This window comes from Dermacentor albipictus, chromosome 1, assembly GCF_038994185.2.
Source record: "Dermacentor albipictus isolate Rhodes 1998 colony chromosome 1, USDA_Dalb.pri_finalv2, whole genome shotgun sequence".
Taxonomy (NCBI): Eukaryota; Metazoa; Arthropoda; class Arachnida; order Ixodida; family Ixodidae; genus Dermacentor; species Dermacentor albipictus.
Genome location: NC_091821.1, coordinates 248,419,870 through 248,434,091, shown reverse-complemented (window position 1 = coordinate 248,434,091; position 14,222 = coordinate 248,419,870). Strand labels below are relative to the sequence as shown.

Below are 14,222 nucleotides of genomic sequence, written 5' to 3'. Positions count from 1 at the left end.
TTGAAAATCAAAAGCAAGACCTTGAAAATGTAAATGCACCTTTCGCATCAAAAAAGTTTGAGAACTTTGTGCCCATAAAGTTTCGGAATTGAAATCCATGCGCTCTGTAGATTCCGCGGCCTCGGCGAGATGCCGCTACAAGCCCGCTCGCCATCAAAACGCCCTTGAAACTTTGTGCTCGGATGGGGCTCCTTGCGTTATGTGACTCCACATGCATGGGCGTTGCCATGAAATCCAGCCCAAGTTCGCAGTGTGCTTTTTTCATCAGTGCACGACAGCACAAAAAAATTTCCAGGGGAGGGAAGGGGGGGAGCTGAAGCCCCATAAGACCCCTCTCCCCCCCCCCCCCCCCCCGGCTACGCCCCTGGTGCTTCCTCAAAGGGCCTTTCGCCAGGTCTCGTTGAAAATGTTGCGTATACACTGGAAGCTGTAAACAGCTGTCCAGGGGGCACTCTGCTGCAAGAATCTTTCAAATTTTTAAATTGATAGTGCCGATATGAGAAATTAAAATGATGTGGTGCTGCGCAGACGTGAGCTGCCCTCCCCACAGCATGCACTTTCCCACTGCTTTGCATAGCCTCTGCAAGTGAGGTTCCTTCTTGCATTCTTCCATATGGGAGATGAAAGGCTGTATCACGTTTACGTAACAAGCCCCACCTCCTTTTTTTCTTTTTTTTTGCTGTACATCACAGCAGTATCACGTCACAGCAGCTGCACGCTGCAGTGCCACAGCCCGTCCAGTGCTCTATGGTTATTTGTCGGCCCCTGCCTGAGCACTGGTAAGCTGATGCCACTAAAGGCGACTGTAGCTGCTTGCGTGATAAAGTGCGGGAACGAGCAGATGATGTAGAAGTTCGTCACTCTTTGCTGCAGTGCAGAGGAAAGTGAAGGCTCTAGACATTTAGTTTGTAAATTTTATTAGTTCTCTACACCTTAAGTTATGCAATAGAGCAACACGTTAAACACAAAATTACTGCTGCATTGAATGATTTGCCGGAGTTGCATGTCATGATGAATGGCATTTCAAACAGCATGTCTCACACAGAGGCGTTTATGTGTGTGATTTTCGTTTTCTGGCAAGAGGTTGGGCTCCCTCGAGGGAAAGGGCATGAAGGCTTTTGTTTGAAATTTCAGCTCTTTTCACACTATGCAGCAGTTTGTTATTTTACAAACATGATTGTTGTGGTGTGATCTATGCACTGCGCTTGTCTGTTTACAGTGCCCAAGCTCGGTCAGGGGGCCCTATACCCACTTTCCTTACTCATACATGTGCCATCTACTGGTTGAAATGGTTAGCTGTAGCTTCCTGTTCACTGCAGGGAGCTATGCTTGTGACTGTTTTCCTTAAGGTACTGTATTCAGGGTGAGCGCAGACCTTCCGCCTGCTGAAGAGATCACTCGTCAAGTGGATGTTGATGCACTTGAAACAATGTCGTGGACAATGGGTGCCCGTTACGTCAAGAAAGTAGTCAAGTCTGAAGCTTCTCCCATCACCCGTGGTCAGGACATCATCAAGAAGAAGAAAAAGAAGAAGAAAGGTGAGTGTGCAGACTATTTAGCTCTTTTACTTGAAGCTTGTAGTTTGTGTACTCTAAATGTAGTCTTTCAGGACTGCTTGGGTTTTAATTTGTCATGAACACAGTTGAACATAGATGGTCTTAGCCTTAGGCTAAGATAAATTTTGCATTTTGGACGCATTAATAAAACTAACGCAAGCCAATGGCACATCTTACAGCTATTGCCAAACCTTGCCAGGACATAAAAATGCACAGCTCACCGCTGTCAAAATGTGTGTAAAATGCATGGCAGTAATTCAAATCTGCGTCAACCAATACGAGTGTGTCGGCATGGCAGCAATAATGAATCGCATCGCTAGATTTGTTAAATTTTTGTTTGCTTTTTTTTGCTTTTATTTCTGCACAGCGAAATACAGCACTGTGGCTGCCTGAAGCTCAGATCTCTTTTACAATGGTTCCAAAATGGTGCCGTTGCATCAACGAAAAGTTGCACTACTCACATGCTCCGCAATGTGATGGCACCTCCCGACTACGCGATTTTTGTTGACACCGCAATCGAAAACGCCATTTTCTCAACTTCTAGATCACTTGTTGTTCTAATATTTCCCGATGTGATAAAGGAACACGCGATAATGCAGGGAAAAACAACAACACGTATAGCATATCTGATTAAATCAAGCAGGCTAGGTGAATATTTGTCACTGCCTTGTTTCAAAGGGGTTGCCATTAAATCATCATCACATCACTAAGCGCACACTGCACGCAATTCTCTTCTCCACCTCCAGGCGCCTTCCTCTTTTGGTGCTTGCTTCCCTCGGGGCTTCAAAATATACCTTCGCTGATTTCACTGGTGGGCCATGTACGCTTGCATGCAAAAAAAGTAATCTGAAGCTTTGACGAGGCAACCGAGGGGTAAACCCAAAGCAGTGACTGGCATTTACACCACCACCCACCGTGGGGAGAACCCCGTGTTAGTCAAGACAGACAGTGAAGCCAGGGAACACATAGGGAAAATTAACTTCTATGTTTTGATTGGATGTAGAAATAATAAGATACAGTGGAACCAACTTGTAACAATGCCGGTTTTAAGAATACAGTCAACGACTGATATTTCGGACGTCTTCGCGGCACCACCACGAGCCCCATAGAATCAATGTATAAGGACATCTGAAGTGTCGGACGCTCGAACCCCCCGCCGTCCAATCTTACGGACTTTTTGACCCGACGGAAGGTCCTTTGGCTCCTCGTGCAGCGCCCTTGCGCAGGAAATCGACTTGCAGCCGAAGCATATCACCGCTTTGAACCACAACTATCCAAATCTAGCCGTCGCACACCAATTTGGTTTGACCGCGCTGGCTCTGTTCATCGCCGCACTTCCACTTCCACCTCCGGCAGAGTTTCCGGCATAGAGAAACTCTATGGTTTCCGGAGCGGCACTATTTCATTTGTTTGTGTAGGCCACGTTTTGGCTAGCGTGGTGTGTGGTTGTGCTGTTGTGTCAAGTGTGCTTTGCGACGCTAGGCCTAGGTGCTTCGACGCTCGTCTGCGAACTCCACTGTTCGCAACTTGAGGATTTCGCTTGCCTTCGATGGCCCCCACTCCGTCTTCGTCGTCCTCGCCGATGGCATCGAAGCGTGGAAAGCAGTACCGTTGGTTAACGATGGAGAAGAAAGCTGCCATTATTAAGCAAGTCGTGAGCGGCCCATCGCAGGCTGACGTGAGCAAGGAGTTCGGCATGGAGCATGGAATCAGGTTGTGGGGGATTCAGAAGACTCCGATGTTGAAAATGAGGAGCCTATGCCTGCGCTGAGTTGACGCGAGCACTGTTGACTCTTTCATCGGTGTACAGTGCTGACATGACCCTTGCTCAGATCGAGGTGAATATCATCGCATGCAACCGGAACGCCGTCCAAACAACAATCAACAAGTTCTTCAAGCCACTGCAGCAATAAAACCGGCTGCCCGACGATGCACATGTACATAATAAACCGGCAGTCGGCTGCATACAGAGTTCTTGAATGCGTTTTTTTATAGCCACTTCACTGATGCTTTGGCAGGGTTTCGGAAATCTGGTACTTTGCCCTTTACCTCTAGATCTGAGAAAAAAAGAAAAAAAGTGTGTTTTTTTGCATGCATTCATTTTTTCGGACTGCCTGAATTTTTGGACGTTTTTACGTTCCCTAGAGGGTCCGAAAAATCGGTCGTTGACTGTATATTGTATATAACAGGCTATGGAGCTATGGAAAGAAGAATTATGGGTGTAACGTTAAGGGGGATAAGAAGAGAGCAGATTGGGTGAGGGAACAAACGCGAGTTAATGACATCTTAGTTGAAATGAAGAAAAAGAAATGGGCATGGGCAGGGCATGTAATGAGGAGGGAAGATAACCAATGGTCATTAAGGGTTACGGACTGGATTCCAAGAGAAGTGAAGCGTAGCAGGGGGCGGCAGAAAGTTAGGTGGGTGGATGAGATTAAGAAGTCTGCAGAGACAACATGGCCACAATAAGTACATGGCCGGGGTAGTTGGAGAAGTATGGGAGAGGCCTTTGCTTTGCAGTGGGCGTAGCCAGGCTGATGATGATGATGAGCCAATGCACCGCCAATTTTTCTATATGTTCCATGGTAAAATAAACCGCTTACTACAATGCTCCCGTGCCGCGTTATTAGTTAAAGCCATTAAATATGGCTACTCGGTGTGTGCTCTGAATGGAAAAAGAATGTAAAATTTTGAGGGAAAAAAAATTTGAGCCCCTTAGTTACATCTTTCATTGTGCTGTGCACCCTGCATGGCATGCCTTTGTTGCGTCCCTCTCCGGTCTCCCTTCAAGCCCTCCGACATCTCGCGCCCTCCTGTAGTCTCTCTTCCACCCTCTCACCGACGTCCAAGGGGTGGAAAAACACTACCTAACAAGTCAAGGCCGCAGCACTGCTGCCGTGACGTAGTGAGGTGGTGACGAAAGTGCACTGGAAGTTTAGCACCATGCTGGAGGAACTAAATGGATCTACGGTTGCAGTAACTTTGCTTCCGGAAGCATATTCATGCTATTTGCATTTCTTGGTGTGAAGAAACTTTCTGTGAAGCTTTCGTCTACAAAAATATGCAAAGGGCAATGGAAGGGTGTGGACGACATTACGATTTTCTATTTTAGCAGGTGCTCTTTCATGAGGTTAAATATTGCACACGTCACATGTATACATGTGACGAAAAATTTTTATTGCTCATGTTTTTTGGAATTAACAGTGCTGCGTTTTTTTTAATGTTTCGAGCTTTCTTTTCTTAGATTTAGCAGTGGCATCCACAATTTTTTTCATTCATTCGGGAAGAAAAGTTTTTAGCAGTACATTTGTACTGCACCACAGCACTTGTTTGTGAACCACTTTACTTGTATGCCTGTCACCACAGGTGTCAAAATCAGATGAATTGTCGCTGGTTAGCAGCTCTAAGGTGAGATCCATCGCTACCTGACATTTATTGGGCAGATTTAGAAAGTGCTCTTTCTAACAGCTCAAGGCATACAAGTGGTTCACAAACATGTGCTGTGGTGCAGTACAAATGTACTGCTAAAAACTTTTCTTCCCGAATGAATGAAAAAAATTGTGGATGCCACTGCTAAATCTAAGAAACGAAAGCTCGAAACATTAAAAAAACGCAGCACTGTTAATTCCAAAAAACATGAGCAATAAAAATTTGTTCATAGCATATTTTTATCAATTAATTAATTAATTAATTTATTTATTATACCCTCAAGGTACAGTTGTACATTGCAGAGGGGAGGGGGCAAAGGTAGATAGGGAGGCAAAATACACATACCTAATTATAGATACAAAAAAATAATATAATTAATAAAAGAAAAAAAAGGAGAGAGAGAAGAGAAGGTAAAAAGAAGGGAAAAAATTGGACCAGTAGTGTTACATAAGTAGCTTATACGTTGTAAACAACATGACAAACATGGCTTGAAAAATTATAAGAACGGTAAACAGAAACACGGCAAGCGTAAAAGAGATGCATTGTATAACTGAAAAATAAATAAGAACAATACCTGGCTTAACATACAGAAAAGAAAACATGTACCATATAAAATACAAGGCATAACTTAAAACAGAAATATGGCATAGGAGCAGTTATTATGCAGAAAAATCTGTCAATCTTATAAAATGAGACTTTGAAGTGTTGTTTTGAAGTTATTTCTGTTAGATATGCTTGTAAGTGATGTGGGTGAGTTATTCCAATCTTTGCTCATTTGTGAAAGAAGTGAATATGAAAAGCAGACGGTGTTGTAGCGTGGAATGTTTACCTTTTGGTGGTGGTTAATGAGAGATGAAATGCGAGACAAAGCTATAGCATTGATAACAAACATTGTTGGGTGTACCAGCCCACCTTGGTCCAGCACTCTGACGAGATCTTGGTGCCTTTCAGTAATGTGGACACTTGTTTCTTTGTTCACTGTCAGTGCCTCCCTGCATTTTTCGCATTTGAGCTTCTTCAAACGAGCGTAGACAGCGTATCCTGCCCCGTAGATCAAGACCGGTATGATATATTTAATCTTCCAAAACACCTCCTCGAGTTACCAATAACATGCAGGTTGTAGTTGCCGTGCTTGTTTGATATAAGACGCATGCTTGCGTGATGTTGCAATCTAAAATGTCTCCTGAATGATGTTCTTGGCTGCGAAGTGGTCCTCGCAAACCTATAAAAAATTTTACCGGCATGTAAGTAACAAATTTCTGCTTGATACACGATAATACTTTCGCTAGAGGCCATTCTTACATACCAATTATATTTTCTGCAAACAGCATAATTATAAAAAGCGCTCGGGCCAACCATGATTAAAAAGGCATTGACATTACTCACCCTGGAGTGCTGAGAAAGAGTGAAATCTTCTTGTAGTATATCTGTGCAATCATCTGCGCAAAAAGTAGATATGCTCTATAGAGTGTATCCACTTTTTGCACAGATTATATATCCTGAGGGCAGCTGAACATGCTCACTTTGCATCCAGGTCGTAGTTTCCGTGACAGTTCGGAACACAACACTTGTTAGGCGTGGTGATGTTAATGTAGCACAATTATTAAAATACGGGCACTTTTCAAATTATATTGGGAGATAAGCAGTGACATGATTTTGGAGAGCACGAGGTATCACAGAAACTTGATCCAACTAGTGACTTGACTCAAATAAGGTGGGCAGCGACTGCAGGCATGTTTCAACGCTTACAGCATTCAATAAAAGCTACTGTGTGTAGTGTTTGATGAGCCATGACAATAGAGCCACGATTGCGATGGCATGCAAAAACATTGCTTGCGTGCCGGCACACCTATGGACAAGTGTGATGGCCAGGGAGAGACTCATTCCATGGATCGCCTCCAGTCGGTGGCATAGGGTCGCATACTTCAGGCAGGGCTGTAGCCTGTACGTTTTCTAGGTAGTATTGGGTGGAAGGGACACCGGAGAAGGGTGACTAAGGTGTGCCGTGTGGCGGGACTCTGTGGCACGAAGGTGGGTGTGGCAAAGGGGCGGGTGTTTTAGAGCGCAGCTCTTGATAGCCCATCCCTGCGGGAAGCATCAGCGGCGGCAGCTTAACCGAGTGAACGAGCGCTGCGAAGGGTGAAAGCGAACGCTGAGCCTAGCAGTAGATGAAAGAAAGGGCATAGCGAAGAGAGGAGAAAAGCGCAGGAGGTGGGTGCAGCAGAACCATTGGGCGGAGGAGGAGCAGAGGGGAGATGGCCTGTGCATGCACTGAGTTACTGGCGGCCACAGCATCCGCAGCCGCTTAGGCAGCCTCATCTGCACTTCTGAGGGGGGGCTACACTCGTCCTTGTCATCTGCTGCTGAGCTCAGTCTGTGGTACTGGCATTTGTGACGGCGATCACTGATCCTGCAAGGGGCGATGGCGTGCGGCTACAAGTAAGGCTCGATGTGACGCTCCCTTGCGTGTTGTCGCCGCTGACACTGGTGGCACAACTTCCCTGCGACAAAGGGCTGCTCTCGACATTGGTGGAACGAAAGCGTGACAAGAAAAGCGCAGTGCCGTGCAAGACGGGCTGTGCGCTGGCGATGGTTACGACATGGTGCCAGAATAGCATGTGTTGTATGTATGGAAACAAAGCGCTGCATGAGTGGAGGTCTGTCTGCGGAGGTCTGTTGGTGAATTTTTTGTGTGTGTCAAAGTGTGAAGTAGCTCATTGAGCGAAAAAGCCGGCATTCGGCATCTGTGGCAGCCTAAGTTCCCATTGTCTGTGACACCACGGCACGAGCGCGCCTCAATGGAGCAGAGCAGGTGAAACAAAACACCAGCGCACCAGGTGTTGCAAGGGGAGAAAGCATTGCCGCGACGCTAGGTCGCCCTCACTCTTGCTCTCGGAAACCTGTATCAGCGCGTTTTTTGTCCGCGCAAGCTCTTGCCTGCATTCTAACTGAACTTCGGTGAGGCCAAATCAAAACGCGCCAAGCGTCTCAACGTGCTCGCTTGCCTGCGAGGAATTCGTAACTCAAATGACTACTCAGTGGCATTCAATTGGACATTAATGCTTTCGCATCGACAACTCAAAGAAGTGCTTAAGTGTCCTCGGATTTTTTTTTTGTTTCGTGGATTTCACATTCCTTTTCTTTTTGGTGCAGACACCCAGTAGCCAAATTTAATTGTTCCGCATTTCGATGGGGGCGAAATGCGAAAACACCCGTGTGCTTATATTTAGGTGCACGTTAAAGAACCCCAGGTGGTCAAAATTTCCGGAGTCCTCCACTACGGCGTGCCTCATAATCAGAAAGTGGTTTTGGCACGTAAAACCCCAAATATTATTATTATTATTAAATTTAATTGTTTTAACCAATATTGCTTCATAGGAACATTGTAGTGGGCAGTTTATCTTGCCATGATAGAAGTGGGTTCATCTGTGCTTCTTTTTGTCTAAATAAAATGTTCGAATGTTTGTTGCTTCTGCTTTTTTCGTGCAACCTAGTTGCAGCAATTGTCGGTTATAACAATGGGATATTCCGGGCACTTGAATAAGTGGGTTCAACTGTAAAGGGAAATAAGAGTGGTCGAATGAAAAGATACTTACTGCAGTTGGCATTTGAACCCACATTCTCCACATTATGTGTGCAGTACTTCACCAATTAGGCGACTGTGGCGCCATCCTCACATTCACTTTTTTTGCGTATGCATTTGTATATGTGTAAAAGATTAGCCGTAGAAGTGTTAGCCAGCGCCGCTCACGGCCAAGGTGGGTGGATGTTGAACAGCCTTTTTTTCTTCCCCGCAGTTGTCAGATAGTATATGGGTAGGGGCGTGCAAATAGCGATTTTTGAGACCGACTCGATTATGAATCGTATAGTGCAAGAAATGAATCAATGGAATGTTGAATACTTTTCGAGTAGTTTTAGAATAATGAGTACATCTTATAACAATTAATATTATGCGATGTTCACATGCCAGTATTCTGAAAGTTAGCAAGTTTCTGCCATTACATAGTACGTTATGAAGAGTTCTTTATAAAAGCATAAAGGGAGCATTAGGAGTAAACAAGTAGTTCCTTCACATACGTACGGCTCTTCAGAGAGTGTGAATGATTGCTGTATAGCCTGTAAAGTATGGCCACCTAAGTGATGTTGCCTGCTCTACTACGCAAGCTCTCCTGTTTTACGTCTTCACTGTGCCCGTGAGGGTGAAAATTTGCAGTACTTTCGCTCCACATTTATGCTTATTTGGGCGCAGTTGACGTTTAGGTACTCAAAAAGTACTCGTATCTACGAATAGTGCCTATTTGATTTGAAAACCAAATGGAATAGGATACTATCCAATTTGTTATTAATAATTTTCGAATATTCGCACACTTCTTACGTGAGCTAAGGAGCAGGCAACTGGCCAATAAACTCTCGTATGCTACCTCATGGCATAAAGACATCCATATTCCGGGTTCTCACTATGCAATGAGGGAGAGGGAAGGAGCCCGATGGACTTGATTTTTGTTCCAGAAACATAATTTTAGATTATGGTAGTTTTGTATTTTCCAGCAAGCATGCACATTGTTTCCAAAGTTTAATTTACTCATGAACAGCAGAAAACTCGTATGTCGTTCATTTATTTAGTTGCTGGGGGCATGTCTGTACTGGAGGAAGCATCCTGTAAATGTGATTTTTCAATGTGGAATTGACCAAGCATTTTGGGTTGCCTGTATTTCGAGGATGATTCTTGTCTCTGTCTTGATTGTGGATGTTGTGGTCGGACATGAACAGAGCTTGCTAAAACGTGTGTGAATGTTAAGAACTGCTTCTGAGGTTTGTATTTGCAGTAAAGTCCAGGTTCATCTTTTTTTTTTTTCTCTTTTGCACACGATCATCTTTGGGGAAACATGGTTTGTGTTCCGTGATATCGAAGGATGTCTTTAGGTGCACAATTTTGTTTAGGTGTGGTTTACTTTGACTTTCTTTTGTAATATAAAGTTGAAATTTTCCAAGGCAAGAAAAAATAATTTTTTTAATGTTTTTTTAATGAGAGAATGACGAAACTGAAGTAAGATAACAGTTATACTAAGTGGATACTCTAAGCTTAACATAATACATCATTATGAGAAACATTATTAAATTATGCAGCCTTTGCTTTGTTAAGCATACATTCATGCTCTGGAAGAAGCAGAGCTTGTCTTGTGATTGATGTAGAATATAATGTGTTCACCTTGTAATGGATATAAACCGGCTCTGTAAGCACTTCAGAAATTGTGTACTGCCCTTCTTAACACTTAGCATAGTTGCCATTTGTGTCTTTTACTTTTCTCATCTCAGGACCAGATAATACACAAAACAATACTGAATGAATAGTTTTAGGAATGTACCCATTTAATTTGGCCTGTATATATTGTCTGAGGAGTTTAATACCTTTAGATACTTCTTTAATGTGAGGAGCTTAATAATAATGCACATTTTGTTAGTCAATGTTGTGATTTTGGAAATCAGTTTCCCTAATTTTGGCAAGGTAGTCTGCTTGCTGAAGTTCAGCCGTAATAAGTGACATCATCGTACATTATAATGTGAATGACTGAGAGGCAGCATTACTTTAACTCCTTGAGGGATCTCATCTCATCATGCTCACCTTGTCATGGGTATTTAGCCACTTTCCTAGCAATTTCCTGTGTGTAGAGGACGTCGGTGGTTTTTTTTCTTTATGACAAAGATAGCAGTAGACATTCTATCGTCATCACTTTCTTATTATTGTTATTAATATTTTACTAATAATTGTTATTGTTAGTAATATTTCACACTATAGCAGCCATATTTATGCATTTGAACCATGTTATTGAAGCATACCACATCAACAAAGTCGGCCATTATGGTACAATTAAAAAAAAACTAAGTATCCCCTAGGGGGTTGTAACAAAAAGTACAAGTAGTGGAAGAACAAAACATTGACAGGAACATTCAAAGTACGAACATGTAAGGAAATATCAAACCCTGCTTTGAACTTTGCTAGTTCACTCGCTTATGCGAGTTGCAGTGTTTTATTTTTTATTTCACAATACTGCAGGCCAGATTGGCCCAAGCAGGAGGGGCATGAAAACACAAATCATAACAGCACGTACATGCAAAAAAAAAAGGAGAATAAAAAAAAGTTACATTGCATGTGACATACAACTAAATAAAAAAAATTACAAGATGACAGAGCAGAAACGAAAGCAATGAACATTGAAATTTCTCATAAGAAAATTGTTTCCTTTCTACTGAAGAAACAAAGTTTGAAGGGCCTGTTCCACGTCAGGAGAGCGAAAAACTGATTCAGGAAGCGCGTTCTAATCAGCTATTGTTTGAGGGAAGAAACTGTGCTTAAATGAGTTTGTTTTAGCAAATATAGGCTGTAATGAGTGTTCGCTATAATGGCGGGTCCTTCGAGTAGTGGAGTGCTTGAGGAAATGGGGGGGAGCAATGCTAAGCTTTCCTGCCAAAATTTTCTACGTGTACTAAGCAACGGGATATTATTGTCCTTCATAAGCTGTGTTGGGGAGCCTGACCTTCTGTATTTATGAAAAATGAAACGTACTGCCTTTCTCTGAACGAGCTCTAATTGATAGATGTCTTTCTTAGTGTGGGGGTCCCAAATTACGAAGGAGTATTCAAGTTTGGACCTCATGAAAGTTTTATAAGCAAAGAGCTTAATATGGCTAGGAGTACGTTTTAATTTTCGTCTCAAGAAACAGAGCTTCGAGAATGCAGTTGAACAGGTCTCAGAGATATGAGTGCCCCAGGTTAATCGGTTGTTAATAGTTATTCCTAGATATTTATATTGTGAGACCTCGCTAATGTGACTGTTGTGGAGGCAATATTGGTAATAGCTAACATTTCTTTTTCGCGTAATTCGGAGAAGCACGCTCTTATCAATGTTTAAATCCATATTCCATTCTTCACACCAGTGACATATTTTAAGCAAAGATTCTTGGAGCAATTGATGGTCTGACCGTGGAATTTCATTTACTAAATAATTTATATATATTAAAAACAGCAAAAGCCCTAACACACTACCTTGAGGAACACCAGAAGTAACAGCAAGCGATTCAGAAAGGGCGCCATTCACATCAACAGACTGCGTTCCACCACTTAAGTATGCTCTGACCCATTCTACAAGATACAGTGGAAGACCAATCAACTGCAATTTATGAAGCATTTTTGAATGCGGTACCGTGTCAAAAGCTTTCGCCATATCCAGAAAAAGAACATTGATTTGTCCCGAGTTATCCAGTACGCTGAGAAAGTCGTGAACCGTCATAATTAGTTGAGTAGTGGTTGACATGCCCTTCCTGAATCCATGCGTTCAGCTTCCGTACCACGATATTTCAGCCAGTTATGTCTTGCATGATAATGAAAGCAACTTTATATGGAACAAGCATTGCATCTTGTGACTAGGCATATCTTTTACTTTTTTTGGTGCAGCAGCAAACTTTATATCAAGAAAATTGTGACCTAGGCAAGTATAACGAACGGTGCACTTGTAGTGTTACAAGTTGTAATTTCTGACACAGAATGCTTGATGAACCTATGGTGTTTCAAGGAATGCCTTGTGCCTTGCAGGCAAGCTGCCCAAGAATTATGATCCAAATGTTGACCCGGACCCTGAGCGTTGGCTTCCACGGCGCGAGCGTTCCACCTTCAAGAAGCGCAAGGATAGGAGAGCAGCCAGCAGTGCCATTGGTAAGAGAGTGCTTTTTGGACTTCACCTTTATTCTCACTGTCCTATATTGCGACATGTTACCCAAGTTTTTATATCTCAGATCCTTCTGTAAAAAGAAATACAATCTTTTCAAGAAAAGAAACAAAAGAACCTTAAACTTTGTATGAAAGATATCATGCATTCATATACAAGGTAGTCCAGCTTGCATTTACTAGGCCTCTTTTTTTTGTTTTTAATAGAAAAGGCTTAGCATTTTATTTGCATGAAACCAACTGTGTGTTGTTAGCATTCATTTAGGGGTTCTGCTGGTACTTATTATGCTGTTTTTAATTAGGTAATTGGTAATTGTAAGCTTTTTCTGTGCACCTCATGGTCACTTAATCAATACTACTAGGTTATAAAATGCATTTGTAAGCATCAATTTCATTTGTTTGTGACAGGTTGCCTTTTTGTAAGTTTTTTTCTTTCTCTCCATCAAGGTTGCATTCTAATGGGAGCAGAATGCAAAGTCAGTGCTTTGGGTAAAGAACCCCAGGCAATCAAAATTTATCTGCAGACCTTCACTGCTGCATCTTTTGTAGCCCTTTGTGCAACTTCGAGCCGAACATTAAACTACAGAATTTAATTTTAGAAATAGCTTGTGCAATGTGTTCAAAAGCTAGGAATCACACACTCTCTGCAAATTAACAATAAACAGTTATGTGATTGACCATTATGAATTTGTTAAGCATGAAATATACCGGCAGCTCATTCCACAGACTACCAGCAACACACACTTGGTTTCAGCAGCATAAAAGGCTGTTTTTATTATTTTTAAGAACATTTGGTTGATGTTAGCCATGAAATTATATCTACAGTAAAACCTCGTTAATTTTATGTTTGTGAATTTGGAAAATTGGATAATTCGGGCACATCCTCTGGTCCTGGCTGGTGTGTGCATTATTATAACCAAACTCATGTAATTTGCACATGTTTGACCACACACCGGTTAGTTCGGACAATCCTTGGAGCGCTGCGAGCGAGATGTGCTGCAAATGTGTCACTCAAAAGTGCATCAGTGGCGCTAGCATCCAACTGAAACGAAGCGGCGGAGTCTGAATTGCCATAATCGCCAATGGAAGCTGTCTACAGGAACTTTGTGGCTGCATTGCGATGGATGGGCGATCTGGTGGCAACCAGCTCACTGCTGAAAAAATAATTGGGTGTGCATGCGGTAGTGAAAAACGCGTCTTGCATGAAGATGATGAGTCTTGCGCCGGCAGCCACGCTGTGAAGGAATTAAGTTGCAGGGCAGTTGCCGCTGCGAGTGCTGATCAGTCGTGAGATGATGAGAATTGAAGCTTCCGCGCTGCTTTGGTGCAAAGTAGAAATAGGATTTGCTGATTAACACATTAAGTAAAAGTGTGTTGATGCAGTAAGCATTTGTATATGTTTTGATACCCTCGATAATTCAACATTCAGTTAACTTTAAATTTTTTTCGTTCCCGTGGAATCTGAATTGCAAAGTTTTACTGTACTTATTAAAAAATGTGTATTGCTTCTTGGCA

At 42.6% G+C, this 14,222-nt stretch overlaps 1 protein-coding gene across 1 annotated transcript in view; it reads left to right on the top strand.

Annotated features, from left to right (window-relative positions):
• Srp72 (signal recognition particle 72) overlaps window positions 1-14,222 on the top strand; it is a 51,382-nt gene that overhangs the window by 35,075 nt on the left and 2,085 nt on the right. Inside the window, exons 14-15 of the mRNA XM_065429997.1 lie at window positions 1,363-1,538; window positions 12,576-12,695. Of these exons, the coding sequence (XP_065286069.1) occupies window positions 1,363-1,538; window positions 12,576-12,695 (296 nt within the window). The remainder of the gene's footprint in view (window positions 1-1,362; window positions 1,539-12,575; window positions 12,696-14,222) is intronic.